We start from the raw sequence: 20,000 nt of genomic DNA on the forward strand, positions 1-20,000 counted from the left end.
GTTTTGGATACAATCTAAATTATAAATGGTTTTAAACATAGCATCCTAGAGTGCTTCAGAAATAATTGTAAAAAAATAAAAATAAAAAATAAAATAAATAAATAAATAAATAAATGTTTAATTAAAAAAAGTTACAGAAAAAAATCTATCCGCTGTTTAAAAAAAAATGCTTTGAGGTATCGAATGACAAGATATTTACTTTGGCATGCAAAGAAACCTGCATTACACAATAATTCATAGATACATTTATTAGTTTACAAAAGCAAAACTCTGCCACACACGTTTATACAGATTAAATCAATCCAGGTAGCATTTTGAGACAGAGTGGACAGAAACAGCATTAAAAGATTTGAAATACAGTTTAGAACTGAAGCCTTCTATTCCTCATCATGCTGCATGGAAGAGAAACAGAGAAGAAAGAGATTATAGGCTGCAAACTGACAGACACACAGCACTGACAGACAGGAAACAGACAGACCCACAGCACTGACAGACAGGAAACAGACAGACACACAGCTGACAGACAGGAAACAGACAGACACACAGCACTGACAGACAGGAAACAGACAGACACACAGCTGACAGACAGGAAACAGACAGACCCACAGCACTGACAGACAGGAAACAGACAGACACACAGCTGACAGACAGGAAACAGACAGACACACAGCACTGACAGACAGGAAACAGACAGACACACAGCTGACAGACAGGAAACAGACAGACACACAGCACTGACAGACAGGAAACAGACAGACACACAGCACTGACAGACAGGAAACAGACAGACACACAGCACTGACAGACAGGAAACAGACAGACACACAGCACTGACAGACAGGAAACAGACAGACACACAGCACTGACAGACAGGAAACAGACAGACACACAGCACTGACAGACAGGAAACTGACAGACACACAGCACTGACAGACAGGAAACAGACAGACCCACAGCACTGACAGACAGGAAACAGACAGACACACAGCACTGACAGACAGGAAACAGACAGACACACAGCACTGACAGACAGGAAACAGACAGACGCACAGCTGACACACAGGAAACAGACAGACACACAGCTGACAGCAGGAAACAGACAGACGCACAGCACTGACAGACAGGAAACAGACAGACACACAGCTGACAGACAGGAAACAGACAGACGCACAGCACTGACAGACAGGAAACAGACAGACACACAGCACTGACAGACAGGAAACAGACAGACACACAGTGCTGACAGCAGGAAACAGACAGACGCACAGCACTGACAGACAGGAAACAGACAGACACACAGCACTGACAGACAGGAAACAGACAGACACACAGTGCTGACAGTAGGAAACAGACAGACGCACAGAGATAACAGCAGGAAACAGACAGACGCACAGTGCTAACAGTAGGAAACAGACAAATTGACCACGGCGTAGTTTTGCGGTTTGCTATTAAGTAAAAGTCGTATGATTATGGTAGAAAAAAGTAGTCAGTGGAAAGGAATTGCAGCCGCTACAGTAGCCTGGCTATTTAAATATGGCAGGTTTTTGTGCAGGATATCTCGTGTCGCGCAATGATGACAATTCTCTCCAATCAGCAGTCTGCAGTGTTTTCACCTCACCTTTTGGTCTCACCTCAGCTCGCTTAGAACCTCGACGGAGTTGTTACCCCAAAAAAACTACCAGGTAATAAATGTATGTACCTGTACGTAAAAACAAAGTAGAGTAGAGTTGAGTCGAGCCAGTGGTGGAAAAGCACCATTAAAACAGACTCGAGCTGTACTGTGTGGTTTCACACTCGTTTAGAAATGTTTTGTGCATAAAAGTGAACTTGTTGTTTAATCAGTTGCATTGTGGAATCACAGATGTAACATCACAGAGTTTGTGCCACACATGGTGTGCAGCACTACAACCCTTGAATAAATCATCTTCTCCTCGTGTGTTTCAGAGGCTGTAGAGAGCTCAGGTTTAAAGCCAGAGTGAAGATACTGCTATCATCTGAAACTAGAAGACCTGTCAGGGCATCCAATGGTCATGACATGTTGTCAGGAAGGGGCTAAATAATGCTCTAAAGTTAGGCTAAGTTTCGCAAGGAAAAACCAGCATGGCCATTTTCAAAGGGGTCCCTTGACCTCTGACCTCAAGATATCTGAATGAAAATGGGTTCTATGGGTACCCACAAGTCTCGCCTTTACAGACATGCCCCCTTAAGGGTTACAGTTAACTCACCTGGAACAGGTCGAAGCCCTGCGACTCGGTCTGGTCGTACGGTCTGATGACGCCGTCCTCCCTGATCAGCCTGACCGGCCGCAGCTTGGTCACTTCCTCTGTCGACTCCGCCGCCCTGACCACACACACACACACGCACACACACACATACACGCACACACACACACGCACACACACACACACGCATGCACGCACACGCACACACGCACACACACACACACACACACACACACGTCAGCCTAATGACAGTGGCTCTGCCCTCAGTTTGATGGTGGAGCCAGGCAGTGTTTTCTACTCTGCTTTAAAGATCTGGCTGGCAACTTAAAGGAGGATTTGCCAATTTTCAACCAGCTTTGTATCGTTACAATGTGGGTTTACGTAGATGAACAATGTGTAACTTCCCTCCATCTTCATTCTCAGGCACGGACGTGAACAGATGTTCTGCTCGAGGGCTGTTGTTTGAACTGCAGATTTGTTATTACCGTAGTCTTTTTTCTGTATGCGTTCATCCACTGGAGAATCACATGGAGAGCCTTAACGAGTGTTAATGAGCCATACCAACTGGCAGAGATTAAGCTCTAAAAAAAAAAAAAAAAAAAAAAAGAATTTAAGCAATGCCAGGTGCTTTTTGATAAAAAAATTGCGGTTTTTTAAAAGGAGATTTGATCGAGGTTATGCACTTAATTTGGAGCATTTACAAACTAATAACCCTCAAATCTTCTGGAGGGAGATAAATAAATTGGGCCCTAGGAAAGATTCTAAAATCCCCATGGAAATTGTTTTAGAAAATGGAGAACTTGAGCATAAAACTGCCCTCGTGCTGAATACATGGGAACATGATTTTGCAGATTTATTTTCAAGGAACAATATCCCAGATGTATTTGATGAAATGTTTTTTAAACAAACATGTGAAATAAAAAATACATTGGAAGAGAAGTCTGAGCAGGCAAATTATGTTCCAAACCCTTTTTTGAATTCTGAGGTTACCTTAGACTTAGAGGAAGTTCGAGAGGCTGTGAAAAAAGCTAAATTTCGTAAAGCAACTGGTATTGAGGGTCTTTCTAATGAAGTTTTAAAAGCTCCCAAGTTGTTGCCGTTTTTGACTTGTCTCTTCCAAGCATGTTTTGACAGTGGTATTGTTCCATCGGACTGGTATAAATCAATCATTAAACCAATCCCTAAATCATCCAAAAATGACCCCAGAGTCCCACTTAACTACAGGGGCATTAGCCTTTTAAGTACTGTTTATAAGTTGTACTCTAACATCTTAAACACCAGGCTGTCTCAGTTTTTAGAGACTGAAAATATACTTGTGGAGGAGCAGAACGGATTCAGAAAACACAGGTCCTGTTTAGATCATATTTACTCTGTGAATACAGTCATTAGAGCTAGGATTTCGGAGGGGAAATCCACTTTTGTTTGTTTTATTGATTTTCAGAAAGCGTTTGATTGTGTCGACAGGGATTTAATGGAGTTTAAACTTATTTCAGCTGGTGTGGATGGGAAATTCTATAAAGCAATTAAAGCTTTGTATAAATCCCCGGTTGCCTGTGTGCAGGTGAACGATATGAAAACAGGGTGGTTTTCTACCCCACTTGGGGTCAAACAGGGTGACGTTCTTTCCCCTACCCTCTTTGCTTTGTTTATTAATGATTTAGCCCAACAAATTAAAATGAAAAATCTTGGTCTGCAAATCGGTGATATGAATTTGAATGTTTTGTTGTACGCAGATTATATAATTCTCCTAGCAGGGAATGAGAAAGAGCTGCAGATTATGTTAAATGTTGTTAATCTTTGGAGTAGGAAATGGAGCTTATTAGTTAATAGAGAAAAAACTCAAATTGTACATTTCCGGAAATCAGGTACAAGGAGAAGCATTTTTGATTTTCATGTTGGAGCTATGTCATTGGCATATACCAGTTCATATAAATATCTGGGTTTTACTTTTGATGAATTTTCTACGTTTGAAGAGGGCGTCAGTGTGTTGGCCCACACTGCTGGTAGAGCCCTGGGTTCAGTAATAAGTAAAGTGAAAACTTGTAAAAATCTTGGTTATGCTACATTTTCAAAGCTTTATGATGCATGTGTGTCACCAGTTTTGTTTTATGCAGCTGGAGTTTGGGGAAGAAAGGAATTTTCTAAGGTGAATGCCATCCAAAATCGTGCAATCCGATGTTTTCTGGGGGTACATAAATTTACACCTGTGTTGGCTTTTCAAGGGGATATGGGTTGGGAGCCTTGTTTGATCAAACAAAAAGGTGAAATGTTGAGATTGTGGAACCGTCTATCTAATATGCCAGAGAGTAGAGTTGCAAAACAAGTGTTTAACTGTGATAAAGCACATAAGTATCCATGGTGTAATGATATTAATGATGTGTTCAGGGAAGCTGATCAGCAATTTATTTTCAGAAACAGTTTACGCTGTAGTGTTCGCTATATTAAACATAGGCTATTTCTTGATTATAAAGAAAAATGGGCCAATGACATCTGGCTCAAACCAAAACTTAGAACATATGTTCAAATTAAAAATATGTTCACTCCAGAACCCTATGTTACTTTACCCCTGGATAGATCCAGAAGATCTTTATGTGCCCAGTTGAGAACGGGTACCCTCCCTTTGGCTATTGAGGTTGACAGGTTCAATTCTATTGCTGAGGAGGAGAGACTTTGTACTGTATGTGAATTAGGTGTTGTGGAAGATGAATTTCATTTTTTGTTTCATTGTACGCTATATGAGGAACCAAGATTATCTCTATTTCAGTTAATGCAAAATAAGAAACCGGAACTATTTTGGTCAGGAGATGATGCGAAGTTGGAATGGTTGTTCAGAGATGAAGTCTTCAGTTTGGCCAGGTTTATTGGGAGGGCTTGGAAACTCAGAATGGAGAAGCTGTTCATCTGAATATATAACTCTGTCTTGTTTATGTTTGAGCGTTTTGTAGCTTGTTTGTTGATTTGTTTGTATTGTTGAACTTGAATGATTTGTGTCTTGTAAGCCCAGACGGGCTGGGCACCTTGAATATGGTGCATGACACAGAAATAAAAATATCTATCTATCTATCTAGGCAGGGGCGGAGTTTCTGCAGGCAGATGAACGGAGATCTTCTCGGTGCAGGAAACATGCAGAGAAGGTAAACATTGTTTATCTGCATAATACTAGCCACACTGTAATGATACGAATCTGGTTGGAAATGAGCAAAGTCCTTTAAATAAGGAAAGTGACTGGAGAATTTAGCAAGTCAGCTTGACAAAAACAGTTTGTTTTCTGCCTTCACACGTCACTGCTGCTGCGTGACGCTGCTTTCAGGATCCATCCATTCTCGTGAACGTGATATCTCAGGAACACCTTGAGGGAATTTTGCACATTTGGCACAAATATCCACTTGGACTCAAGGATGAACTGGTTACAATTTAGTGGTCAAAGGTCAAGGTCACTGTGACCTCACAAAAGACCCTTTTTGGTCATAACTCAGCTAATTATGACCAAATTTCACCCAAATGTCTAAATAGGATGAAATGATGACTTTTTAAGCTCAACTTCACTGTGACATATACAGTATATTTTAGTCATCTGGACAGTCATGTTAACTGCAACTTGACTTGTTGATAGAGGCATAAACTACGAGGCGGTTATTTTCTTTTTTTTTTAATATACAATGGATTTTGTAACAGGTTACAAACATCTACAGTAAGTTACCATGGAAACTCACAATAACACTAAGGACCAAAATGCGTTAATTATGCGTTAGTTATTACCTATAATAATGGAAACTCACAATAACACTAAGGACCAAAATGCGTTAATTATGCGTTAGTTATTACCTATAATAATCTCAAGCTCATGAGGACTTTAGACAAGCAGGTCTAACAGATGATGCAAAATGTAGGCCTGGATTGACATTCAGAGAGAACATGAAGCAACCGATGCAGAACATCTCTTTGCAAAGGAAGATGCTTTGTCAGAGCGTGCAGGCAGCGCTGAGCGAGGTGCCACAAGCAGCCACCAGGCAGCGCTGAGCGAGGTGCCACAAGCAGCCACCAGGCAGCGCTGAGCGAGGTGCCACAAGCAGCCACCAGGCAGCGCTGAGCGAGGTGCCACAAGCAGCCACCAGGCAGCGCTGAGCGAGGTGCCACAAGCAGCCACCAGGCAGCGCTGAGCGAGGTGCCACAAGCAGCCACCAGGCAGCGCTGAGCGAGGTGCCACAAGCAGCCACCAGGGAGCGCTGAGCGAGGTGCCACAAGCAGCCACCAGGGAGCGCTGAGCGAGGTGCCACAAGCAGCCGCATTCTCCAACTCAGAGGGACCAAACTCAAACAAAGCAAACTATGTAAAGGCCAAACGGGCGAGTTGCAGTCAAATGTTTGCTGGAACATCTCACCTTATGTTACCTCTACAGTGAAAGCATGGAACAGTAAGTTCATCAGGTTATCCAGAATCCAGCGAGTGGTCACAGTAAAGGATGCAGGTTACATGACGGATGGGTCTCCAGTACTGTGGAGGCGGGGGGATGGGGGGGGATGAGGGGGATGGGGGGGGAAGGGGTGTCTTTTGGGGTGATGTGAGGTGAGTGTGTGGGTGCATGAAAAGTTGACATATGTGATACCACTGAAAAGCTGATTAACTTTACCTGCTGAACTTTACCTGACTTTTTAAAGCATGATTAGCAGGTCAGAAGATTTTAGAACAATATCTATTTTAGCCGTGGGCGGCGGTCTTGGTCTTTCAGGGTTAAGAGACATGATCCAGACCTACTGTCTGATTTAGCTCCACAAACAGCTGAAGGTACTGATTGGGTTTTTAATCAAACTGACACCTGCATTAATCAACTATATAATGTTGCCTAAAATCTAACTTCAAAGCTGCAATAGGCAAGAGTAATGTTTTAAGGAAATTAACCTAAACCTCCTCACACCTAAATGTCTTCCTATAAATCCACTACTGCCTAATGTGAACCAAAGTGCCCTTCTGGGACATGTATTAAACTGATTGATTGATTGATTGATTGATGCTGTTGCAACGTCTTCGAGAGCCTGAGATGTCAACCTCTATGCAGATGACACTATTCTTTATTGCTTTTCACATTCTACACAAGCTGCCATTTTTCATCTTCAACATGCCTTCGGTACTTTGCAAAATCATTGTTAGAGGTTACATTGGTTTTAAATGTATTTTATAGAGAAAAAACTTCAGCTTCAGCTCTGCACTTTAACACATTCACTGCCAGCCATTTTTCAAAACTGTAGTTAGCTTCTGCCAGAGGGTTTTTTTGAGGATTCTGGCTCATCTTTCAAGAGCCGAGGATTCGTTTCTGTTAGGATTTTGTGAACACACAATATCTCAAAAGAACTAATAGAATGTGTGCTTTCTCTGTCTAAAAGAGTTAGTTTGTAGAGTTAGTAGTTATGTAAGCATTAGCAGTTGAATACAGCATGGTTTCAGCGTCTGTAAATTTATTCTGAGATAAACGGCTTTTTGTGAAATTCGATAGAACAGTCACTTTAACCATTCATTTTTGGCATCAGTAAGACGTCAGACATCTAAACAATAGTTTTGAACAGTAATTTCCTCCATAACAGCAGGAAACACCCCTTTCCTTCAAACTCCTCCCTCTGTGTGTGTTCTTCTTGGCTGCAGCGAGCGTGTCACAAGCTCGTTGCTGCTGCTGCTGTAACCTCGCGTCACCAGCTCACTGCTTTGCTGCTGCTGTGCCTGTCTGCCTGTCTGCCTGGCGGCCGCTGGGCAAGTCTGGATGGATGGGCTCGCTCGTTTCTTGTGGTTCTGAGAGCTTTGATGAAGCTTTTACGATTCTGGTCTTATTTATGCTGCGTGTTTCAAAGTGTGTTCCACCCGTAATCTATTATGCAAATTTGCGAAACCCCACCGCCAGCTCCCAAGCGCGAAAGCGTTTTCGCCAATCCATTTTCATGAGAATGGCTTCCTGACACTGCTTTTTGCTTGCCTTCCTCTAGAATGGAGAGCACTGTCGCCACTTAGTGGGTCGGTGGAATGGGTTGTACACGTTCGGTCGCTCCAATATTTTTATAGGAGACGTGGGGGGCATTGATCCACTAGCACCGTCAATTTTTTTTTTTTTTTTTTTTTGACGTCTCAACTCGTCATTGGCAGTGAACCGTTGGAATTTGTTTGACGAGTCAACTCGCCATTGGCAGTGAACGTGTTAACTGTATTGAATGAGTTGAAGTTGAAGTGAACTTTGGAATTAACTTGGCACTATGACTGGTGGACAAAAAGTGTGTTACTATTTAGATATGTTCTGATTGGTCAACAGTTATGGTAGAAGAAGCACTCCAAACTCTGCATGGCCGTGCCATGCGCTCATTCAGTCAGTCAGCCAATCTCTGAGGAGAGAACAGACGAGGAGAGGAGGCAGGGCTTGGATGAATGTTTGGTGTTCTATGTGACTTTAAGACTAAGCTTTTCTACATGATTCATACATTTGAAATGTTTAGGAAGTATATACGGGTGTGGGTGCGTTCAGATGACACCTTTTGCACATGTTTACAAAGCAAAGCGCACTGCAAACAACTGAGATGCGTTTGAGGTTTAACTTTGCTAGCATTTAGCTAGCATTAGCCTAGCTTGCAGACACTGTTCAGTGTTTACAAGTTCTTAAAAACTACCTTATCGCTGAAATCATAAACACACAGCTAGCCCCCATTGCCTTGTATTTTTTTTACATTCATGTCGTGATGATCATTGAAATGGTAGCACAAGCTCATCTTCCATGTTTGTTTTGCCGTTACTCATGCTTATTGTTTATTGGACGATGCACAGCATCCAATTCCAGATAGCATATGACCAAAACAAAACACAATCATATACCAAATATATTTTACAGTGTACAGTTTTCACTTAAGTGTGTCAGAAATGAACAATCCTCAATCTATCTATTGTAAAGTTTAATATCACTTTGACCTTGATTTTCTTCCAGTCTCTACAATTGGATGATAGCACATTTATTATGAGATTAAAAATTCGTATCCAATTCCGGACACTTACTTCCCACTGTGTCGTGTATTCATATACGTAATATTAATAAACCCTTCCTCTACCTTTACAATGTTACAGATACTTTTAAGAAGTGCAGGCTATATACTCAAAGCTCTTATTTTTCCATAAATCTACCAGCCAATACCGACTCTCTCCACTGTCGCCCAATGTGGGATGTTGTCCGTGACTAAGTTCATAAGTTAGTGCTTGATATTCTTAAATGTGTAGGCTATAGATACTTATGAAATTTGAGACATAGGCAGGGTGGGTGTTACACATTGGTGGTGGATGAGTTGAGTTCCATCCCATCTCTCCCCTGATATGTGAAGCATTTTGAGTGTCTAGAAAGGCGCTATATAAATCCAATCAATTCTTATTATTACTATTGTTATTGTTATTATTATTAATAAATGTGTAAGAACTTATGTAAATTATCTTTCAGTTGGGAACTCTGTATAACAATGTTGCTAAAGACTGGAAATTACGCAAGTGTCCGAAATTCGATACAATTCCGTTTCCGTTTCAAACACAGAGAGCTTGTAAAAATGTCAGATGCATCACTTTGGCAGAGGAGAGCGCTGATCCTGTCAACATGCTGAAAACGATGAGAAGGAGCGAACTCAAACATGCTAATGTGCAGAAGGCGTCTGAACGCACGCTGTGTCTGTAGTGAAGGAGCGGTACTGTCTGCTCTTTCCTCAGGTCGGGTCTGTTCAACTCACAATGCTGCAGCATGGCAAGGGGGGCGGGGTTACTCAGGGGGGCGGGGTTACTGGCAGCGTTAGAGTGATGGACAGGTGTGTGTGAGGGCGGGGTTACTGGCAGCGTTAGAGTGATGGAGAGGTGTGTGTGAGGGCGGGGTTACTGGCAGCGTTAGAGTGATGGAGAGGTGTGGGTGAAGGTGGAGTGTTAATCCAGTCACTTCTCTCTGGCCGCTCACTGAGCACAGTAGTGGTTCAGTATGGAAACACACGATGGATGGAAGTCCTTCAGGTTCTACACAATGCAGACACTTACCTGTCTTGTCTGCGACCTGCGGGGGAAAAACACCTCATGCCAGCACGCTTCCTAGCAAAACTGCAGTCTGACATACAGTTTAAAGCTGCTCTCCTCAATCTGACATACAGGTAAACGAGGGCTGCACAATTAATCAAATCGATATCCAAATCGCAGGAGTAGTTGCCGTTTGATAAAGGTAAAATGTGTCACAACATACCATTAAATGAAGCATTGTGGTGCTACAGAGATACCCTGGAGGAGCGTTTCTAGGGAGTGGCACTGGCCACCCCTGAAATCTAATTGGCCACCCCAGGTGCCACCCCAAACTCCTGAGGCTAGAGGCTGTGGCAGGCCCAATGTTAAAGCTACAGTAAATATACTGGCATCATATTAAACTAGAAGACCTAAGGCGTCCATTACTACCAAGCATGTCATTCTAGCTTGTTGGCAAGGGTGGTAAATCTCGCCCCAGATTTAGGCTAAATTTTGGCAAGGGAAAACCTTTCTACATCCTTCCTAAATGCCGCACTCAGTGCCACCCGTGCTTGAGTCTGTACCCCACCTGGGCCACCCCAGTGAAAATGGCCTGGACACGCCACTGATACCCTGGCCTACAAATCATATTCTCCAGAGGCAAGGGAACATGCTTGTTGGGTACAGACCTCAGTAAAAATCCCATCATCATTTATATATTTCAGTGAAAATGCAAAAAAATAGCATTCCCGCTAAAATCTTGATTCATATCCAATCACAATACCTGTCAATATAAGAGCAATACGTTTTCTGTTTTTGCTTATGGTGCAGCCCTAGTTTAACCTCAATATGAAATGCATTTTAAAGCTGATCTCCTCAATCTTTAGGGCTTTTATTTTGATACTGAACTGAGGAGCTGTGCATTTTCCTGCTGGCACAGCAGTGTTACCTCTGTGTGATTAGTGATTAAGGAGCGCTGCTTTAATAGCAGTAGCTATGAATGAGTGGACATTCCTTCAAATACTCACACAACAACAACAAAAACAACAACAAACAAACAGAAAAAGTCCCAGGCATTAACTTATGAGACAAAAAAACACAAGCAGAATGTCAAAATTAGACAGCGCACAAGAATAAGAACAGAGGAGACAACATGGTTAGCACGTTACACTACATGACATGTTCAACACAAAATACAACAAACAGAATGAGCACCGCATTGCTATGTTAAAGAAGATGGATTTAAAGAAATTCACACAAAACACTTTGCAAAAATATTTAAATACCATATTTCCTCTAATAGTCGATTAAAAGCCTGGTCACTGATACTGGCCGGCCCCAAACAGGCCGGGTAAAAAACAAAGGAAAAAAACAACAGTAAACTCCTGAGCCCTCATTTATCAAGCCAACATATGATAAAAACTGTGTACGGTCTACCGTACCCCCTGCTGCAACACTCGTGCATATGCTTGTGTACGTGAGCGCAGGACACAATGATATAGAGGCAAAGTGACCGCCTACTTCCTGCTTCAGCACTGTACCAGAGATTTTCATCCGCCATTTATTTTCCCTTAGACATTTCGTAAAATGCTTATAATTTTTTTTTTACTTGTTCAAACCAAACGGTACAGATATATTTAGGAACATGAGAGACCACATAACATTTCACTCAGACCAAAACGTAAAAGAATTGCAGATTTAAAGAAAATATTTTTTCAATGTAGTTTTTTTAAGTTTTGGTCCGAGTGGAATGTTCTATGGTCTCTCCCGATGTCTGTCTCTAATATAAGCCTGCTTCTAAAAAAACAGTAGTTGAAGTTGAGGTAAATAAAAGGTCAGGGGCCAATATTAGAGGAAATACGGTATTACCACCAAAACACAGAAATTAAAATGACACATTAACTGAAGTAAAGGAAGTCTTAAGGAGCGCTTGTTTCGTACCTCTGGATGCCCTGGAAGGTGGAGCTGGCCATGTCCACGATGCCGCCAGTGGGCCGGGCCACCACCCCCACCAGACCCTTCCCGATGCCCTTAAAGAAGCCGGCCGCTCCTTCCTTCTTCGCCCCTGCAGCCACACAGCAACTCAATCAGTCAACTCATCACCATCACAAACACCCTGCACTCACTCAGTCAACTCATCACCTTCACAAACACCCTGCACTCACTCAGTCAACTCATCACCATCACAAACACCCTGCACTCACCCAGTCAACTCATCACCATCACAAACACCCTGCACTCACCTAGTCAACTCATCACCATCACAAACACCCTGCACTCACCCAGTCAACTCATCACCATCACAAACACCCTGCACTCACCCAGTCAACTCATCACCATCACAAACACCCTGCACTCACTCAGTCAACTCATCACCATCACAAACACCCTGCACTCACCCAGTCAACTCATCACCATCACAAACACCCTGCACTCACCCAGTCAACTCATCACCATCACAAACACCCTGCACTCACTCAGTCAACTCATCACCATCACAAACACCCTGCACTCACCCAGTCAACTCATCACCATCACAAACACCCTGCACTCAATCAGTCAACTCATCACCATCACAAACACCCTGCACTCACCCAGTCAACTCATCACCATCACAAACACCCTGCACTCACCCAGTCAACTCATCACCATCACAAACACCCTGCACTCACTCAGTCAACTCATCACCATCACAAACACCCTGCACTCAATCAGTCAACTCATCACCATCACAAACACCCTGCACTCACCTAGTCAACTCATCACCATCACAAACACCCTGCACTCACTCAGTCAACTCATCACCATCACAAACACCCTGCACTCAATCAGTCAACTCATCACCTTCACAAACACGCTGCACTCACCCAGTCAACTCTATAGAGTAAACTATAGAGTCTACTAGAAATATTGCGCGCTTCGCATGGTCATTTCTAGGTCGTGTGCTCATATCTAGCACGCTTCGCGCTCACCCATCAGCAGGTCAGTTGAGCAGACCCTCCAGCTCAGTGTGTCGTGAGGAAACTTACCCTCCACCGGTTTGGTGATGATGCCTGTGACTCCGCCCACCATGCCCTGCGGGGAGACGAGAGGAGGTGAGTTTGAGACCAATCAGCAAACACAGCCAATTATCTCTGTGTGAAGTGAACCAATGCATCAGACTTAATGGTTAAAGCCTCTGGCAATCCACTCTCAAATATCTCTTTTTTATAGGATATCACAGCTGATCACATTAATTACCCACCCAAATGAGTCTAAAACACTTTCACAGCTATTATAAAACCAGGTGCAAACACCATGGACACAACAACCCCTCAATGTTTATGTCCATGCTGCATGCCCATATCTAATTATGATTGGTTGGAGATCTCCTGAGAGAACTCTGTCCATTTCATCTCTACTTTTTCAAACTGCCAAAAACCAATGCAAGGTCAATGGGGTCACGCTGCTGTATGTACGAGCTGACTGAAGCTCACTAAAACTTTATCCACAGTCACACAAAGTACATTTCACTGAGCTTCAGTCAGCTGCTTTGGACGCGGGAGGTTGGCGGATCGAATCCCGCTCCGCCCCTGTGCAAGCCCTTAACACAGGGGCTCACTAAAATGATAAGGGCTCATATATAACACATATGAGCAACTATTTTTCATGGGGGGCCACATGAGAAACCCAGATTGTTGCCGGGGGCCGAACAAATATTGTCATGCCGTAACCCATGGATGGGCAGCTTTGATGATAGAGAGGGCCACAAAAAATGTCCTCGCTACCAGGTTTTGCTGAGGGCCGAACAGCGCCAGCACGAAAAATTTGGTGCATTTGAAGCCAGGTTTAGAGGAATAACCCATTTTAAATTAACAGTTGTGATGTCATTATTCAGTCTTAACCACCAATATTTGATCCTTTTCTCACTCACTCCTATGTCACCACCTGCTCTGAGGGCTTGAAATTAACTTCTTTGACCACCTGCCAATATGGCTGCTAGATTTTAAAGTTACCAGCCAACTATAATTTCCACTAGCCGAAATGTTTTTCTTGAAATAAACCAGAATATGAGTGGGTTAATTTAAGTATAAGTATCAGTAAGTGGCCCGGGATTCTCAAAGCCTGTGTTGAGGGTCACACGAACAAAAATGCACTCTTGAAACTAAAGAAATCCCAAACCAATGAGTTAATTATTTACATTTCTACTTCAATGTAGCCTTTTAGTCATAAAGATTATTGAAAGATATTCCATATTCCAGACTGAAATGCTATAACAGAAGTGGAGTATTGGCCAGAATGACATGAACATTTGGACACTTGGTATCTTGCATGTTGCGTTCAGGTGCACTGTAATTTATTTTTTTTGCAATTCGATCGCGGGCCACACAACAGGTGGCACTCGAGGGCCGCGGGCCGTATTTTGCCCATGTGTGCCTTAACATGTCAACACAACGCAGGTTACATAAACACAATGGGCCTGTCTGTAACTCAAGTGAGCTCCTATCACCTAGCTACCTAACTAGATACTTGATTAATTAGGTAACTCATTTTAATATAGGTGGATGAAAAATAACTAGTTTCAGACGTCCTCGTGCTTGAAGGTAGCATTGCACGCGACAGGTCACACTGGTGCTGTTTCCATTGAATATACAAGATTTTTTCTGACCAAGATTGATCAAGTTGAATCCCAAAGCATTTGGCAATAAATTTGTATACAACTGCATGGCTGGGGGCTGTTTTCTCTAACGTTATACTACTTTTATAATCCAGAAAGGTCGAGGCTTCACAGGCTACCGTGAACACTTTTAATTTGAAGGCGAAAAAGGGAAATGGTACATATGAACTGATAGAATTGACAGACCAGTGTCAATTCAATCTACGAATACACCATTTCCCCTTTCCACCTTCAAATTAAAAGCGTAAAACCCAGCGAACGAAAATGTTACAAACGCTACAAATGGGAAGTAATGACAGCTTATCATTTAATAAAGCACAGTTAAAACGAACTCCACTTACACTTGAAGGTTTGCAATGGTGCTATCATCCTGGCTGTGTAGTCCTGCTTTGGGGCGGGCGGAGCGAGTTCTCTAACGTTAGTTATATTAGCAACCTAACTAGCGGTTGCTGTCCAGAACACCGTCAGGTAAGATGCTTCCTACTATTGTTCAAAAGTGACTTTCCTGACACTGTACAAACATCTGACTGCACTAAATTTAAGTAAAGGCTGACGTTATTGACTATCCTAGAATAAAAACGAAAAGAAAGTGAAATATGTTTGTTATTTAGCCAACATTGTTTCACTTTTTTCTGATGCGGTCGGCTTTGTGGGCGTCGCCATTAGGGGCTCGCTTCGTTCTTCTTCGTCGGTTGTAAGGGTTGCAAGGTATCATGGGATACCCTAACCCACCAAAGTGTGCATGGTATGGTTCCTCGAAAATTATCCATAACCAGGTACTAGAAAGGTTGCAAATTCAGTGAACTTATGTATCAAACTGGTTTCAGACAGCCTAATTACAACGTCTTACCTAGAAATGCCACCTATATTGCTCGTTCACTTGAGAATCAGACAGACCCGAAGTAACAAAACAAACAGAGTGAACCTTGGTTTTGGACTTTCAGGTGTGAAAACACATCCTGAGCAGCAGCATACCTTCAGAAAGCCTTTTCCTCCTTTAGCCAGACTCTCTCCAAAGTCTTTGGGCGGCCGGTTCATCTCCTCCCGCCGTTTCTGCTGGTACTCCTTGTCCATGGTGATGGCTGCCAGGCCCTTCCCCACCGAGCCCGTGATCCTGGACACCATACCTGCAGCACCACCTGGTGGACAGATGCTTCAGTTAAAACAGACAACACTGGCAACACTTGCTTATACAGTAGCATACAGCAACACTTACAGACACAGGGAGTTAAGTTCCTATCTCGGTTACACAAGGAAACTGGTTTTGAGGTGACGTTAGTCAATCCTGGTGCTTGTATGGCGTGTTCTGCCCCCAAACGGAGTGGGATTCTGCCTGTTCTGCACCTACGCGAGTGGGATCCGCAGAGAACTGGGCAAATGGCCGCTTCCCTGCGTACTACCATTTCCAAGCCGAGGCAAGAGTGCTGCCTGCCGGCTTGGAGCATCGACTAGTCAGAGAATATGAACTTGTATATTGCTGTAAAACATGTATATTGCTGTCACGCTCGGCAACTTCACAATAAGACAGTAGCCTATTCTGAGTGTTATGGAACACATCTGCAGCCTACCAGCATACCAGCTGGCAATAACAATGCCACAGCAACAACAACACACCTAGAGAAAACGTGTTGTAAACCAGAATCTATGGGAGTATCTGTGGAGAAAAGAACATTTTTAAATCTGGTTGTTTTGTTGTGGATGCGATTTGGCCATACCGGTGATAATTGTAATAATTTTGGTCTTAATTATGCATCCTAACTTAATATTTGATTTGATGGTTAGATGTGGCCTTTCTTACCTCATAGTGCAAGTTGAGCTGTTTATGTGCTTTGCCTACATTTGGTCCCATAATGCAGATGCCCTCACGCTGCCTATGATTTTATTAACACTGAACATTGTTTCACAAGTGAAAATAGTCGGCTATAACATTTGTTCGGGGAGGGTCAAGCATATATTTCCACGGCAATATTGTGGGATCTGTGTGTGAAAGTAATAGATTACATTCAGGCAGAAGGTCTGTATGTACTTTAGATTAGATTAGATTTATTTCCAACATGGTGAAAAACAAAAGACAGATAAAGAATAAAATAAATATAGGCAAGAAAATGGCGAGCAAGAATAGTCAATTAGAGTTCACAGCATATACAGCAAATTCTCAAGCAATTTACTTTTGCATATCAGGCCCGAAAAGGAGCAGGAAGAAGTACAATACTTGTCAAGTCCTACGCCTTGTTTTTATATCTATAGGTTTAATATGAATGTAGTATTATAGTACTCATCCATAGTACTCATTCAGCAATATATATGTTTTTAATCTAGGCAGATGAAGTGTCAGTTGCTCTTGATTCCTACAGCAAGACAGTCAGACTGAGACTGAGTCTGCACTTTACAGACAGGAACAGACTGGAAACATAGTTTAGTGATGTTTCTGGCTGCTCTTCAGACCAGGAGGGAGAAACAGACTGGAAACATACTTTAGTGATGTCCCCGGCTGCTCTTCAGACCAGGAGGGAGAAACAGACTGGAAACATACTTTAGTGATGTGTCCCCGGCTGCTCTTCAGACCAGGAGGAAGAAACAGACTGGAAACACCAACAGGTATAAATGTCCTTACCCACAGTGTGACCCAGCAGACTCCGCACTCCAATGACGAAACCTTCAGCAAACTCCTCTGGGCCCTGAACAGCTCCCTGAGAGACACACACACACACACACACACACACACACACACACACACACACACACACACACACACACACACACACACACACACACACACACACACACACACACACACAGCACTGTAGTTAAAGTTGGAGTTCGGTGGGCTGATCACATCGTTGCTTTTCGTGGACGATGTGATCCTGATGACATCATCAGTCTGGGACCTTCAGCACTTCACTGGATCAGGTCACAGAAGCTGGGATGAGGATCAACACCTCTAAATCTGAGGCCTTGGTTCTCAGCAGGAAACTGGTGGATTGTCTCCTCCAGGTAGGGAGTGAGTTCTTTACCCCAAGTGAAGGAGTTCACGTATCTCAGGGTCTTGTTCTCGAGTGAGGGGACGATGGAGCAGGAGATGGGTCAGAGAATCGGAGCAGCAGGAGTGGTATTGTGCTCGTTTTACCGCACCGTTGTGACGAAAAGAGAGCTCAGCCAGAAGGCAAAGCTCTCGATCTACCGGTCGATCTTCGTTCCTGCCCTCACCTCTGGTCATGAAGGATGGATCATGACCCAAAGAACAAGATCATGGATACAAGCGGCTGAAATTAGTTTTCTCAGGAGGGTGCCATCTCGCTTAGGGACAAGGTGAGAAGCTCAGTCATTCATGAGCGACTCGGAGTAGAGCTGCTGCTTCTCCACGTAGAAAAGAGCCAGGTGAGGTGGTTCAGGCGTCTGGTAAGGATGCCACCTGGTCGCCTCACTAGGGAGGTGTTACAGGCACATCCAGCTTGGTGGGAACGCCTCGGGGATCCCCCAGTCAGAGCTGGCTAATGTGGCCAAGTTTGGGGTCCCCTGCTGGAACGGCTACCCGATCCCGGATAAGTTAAAGAAAGACTTGAGTGTGTGTGTGAGTGTGAGTGTGTGTATGAGTGTGAGTGTGAGTGTGTGTGTGTGTATGTGTGTGTGTGTGTGTATGTGTGTTTGTGTGTATGAGTGTGAGTGTGTGTGTGTCACCTGGAAAGGCTCGTAGAAGAAAGCCTCCACTCCCTCTGACAGACCTCGGATCAGTCCGAACGGGTTTCCCAGCACGTCCAGACCCAGGACCAGCACATACATCTGCTTCAGGAACTGCAGGGGTCAAAGGTCACGTCAGTACAGCTGGTCACATGACGTCACGTCACGTCATGTGAGATCTTAGCTAGTGATTTCATTGCATATAGGATAATGAAATTAAGTCAAGAGCGCCATCATCTGGAGTATTGTCGTAAGAGATAATATCCCTAAGATTAAAAGAGTTGACAGTGTTAGCAGCTTTAACAAAGTGTTCCCGGATAAGTAGGTGAGATTTTTTCTATATTAAGTTTACAAAAAGTACACAAAATATCATTGCCTGTAAGCTTGAGACAATTAAGACAATTAGCAGCGTGTATCATGTAACATTTTGAAATGTACTTACCTGTTCGCTGTAATGTCGGATCACCGCCCACATCAGCTTGTCTCTGCGGTAGAACTGGTACTTCACCTCAAAGAAGGCCAGTCTGCAGGGAGGACAGAGGACAGAGGAGAGAGAGGAAGGAGGTAGGAGAGATAGGAGCAGGCGAGGTACAAGATGAAGGGAAGAGAAAAGACATTCCACAGTACTAAGTGATGAAACTGCGTGGTTCAATATAAATATACACTTTTCACGGAATTGTGTTGGTAGGGAACAGTTTGAAATGTTTATGTTATCAACTTAAAATCATGTATAGCAACCGTTTTATAAAAGCAATAAGCCCCGTGAGGCTGATTTTACAACGTCTAAGAGGTGTTTATGGCACGCCACGTTGGCGACGGTCAAAATGCCAAACTCAAGGATTCAAAACAGGAGTTTACAAACCAATGGGTGACATCACGGTGTCTACGTCCATATTTGTATACATTCTGTAGACCTACTTGAAGATGAGGTAATATTTTTATACGGTAAAGATGAGGTCATATTTTTATACGGTGAATATGAGGTCATATTTTTAAACGGTAAAGATGAGGTCATATTTTTATACGGTCTGTAGACTCACTTGAAGATGAGGTCATAGTTTTATACGGTGAAGATGAGGTCATAGTTTTATACAGTCTGTAGACTCACTTGAAGATGAGGTCATAGTTTTATACGGTGAAGATGAGGTCATAGTTTTATACGGTGAAGATGAGGTCATGTTTTTATACAGTCTGTAGACTCACTTGAAGATGAGTTCATAGTTGTATACGGTGAAGATGAGTTCATAGTTGTATACGGTGAAGATGAGGTCATAGTTTTATACGGTGAAGATGAGGTCATAGTTTTATACGGTGAAGATGAGGTCATAGTTTTATACGGTGAAGATGAGGTCATAGTTTTATACGGTGAAGATGAGGTCATAGTTTTATACAGTCTGTAGACTCACTTGAAGATGAGGTCATAGTTTTATACGGTGAAGATGAGGTCATATTTTTAT

At 43.0% G+C, this 20,000-nt stretch overlaps 1 protein-coding gene across 1 annotated transcript in view; it reads right to left on the reverse strand.

Annotated features, from left to right (window-relative positions):
* Positions 1-20,000, reverse strand: part of LOC310791575 (intermembrane lipid transfer protein VPS13C-like) — a gene marked incomplete at both ends in the record, with an annotated part of 95,994 nt that overhangs the window by 7,652 nt on the left and 68,342 nt on the right. Inside the window, 7 exons of the mRNA XM_083653242.1 lie at positions 2,226-2,340; positions 12,150-12,273; positions 13,238-13,283; positions 15,841-16,004; positions 17,480-17,555; positions 18,544-18,657; positions 18,986-19,067. Coding sequence (XP_083509368.1) covers positions 2,226-2,340; positions 12,150-12,273; positions 13,238-13,283; positions 15,841-16,004; positions 17,480-17,555; positions 18,544-18,657; positions 18,986-19,067 — 721 coding nt within the window. The remainder of the gene's footprint in view (positions 1-2,225; positions 2,341-12,149; positions 12,274-13,237; positions 13,284-15,840; positions 16,005-17,479; positions 17,556-18,543; positions 18,658-18,985; positions 19,068-20,000) is intronic.

Source organism: Poromitra crassiceps (genome assembly GCF_964638095.1).
Source record: "Poromitra crassiceps genome assembly, chromosome: 16".
Classification (NCBI taxonomy): Eukaryota; Metazoa; Chordata; class Actinopteri; order Beryciformes; family Melamphaidae; genus Poromitra; species Poromitra crassiceps.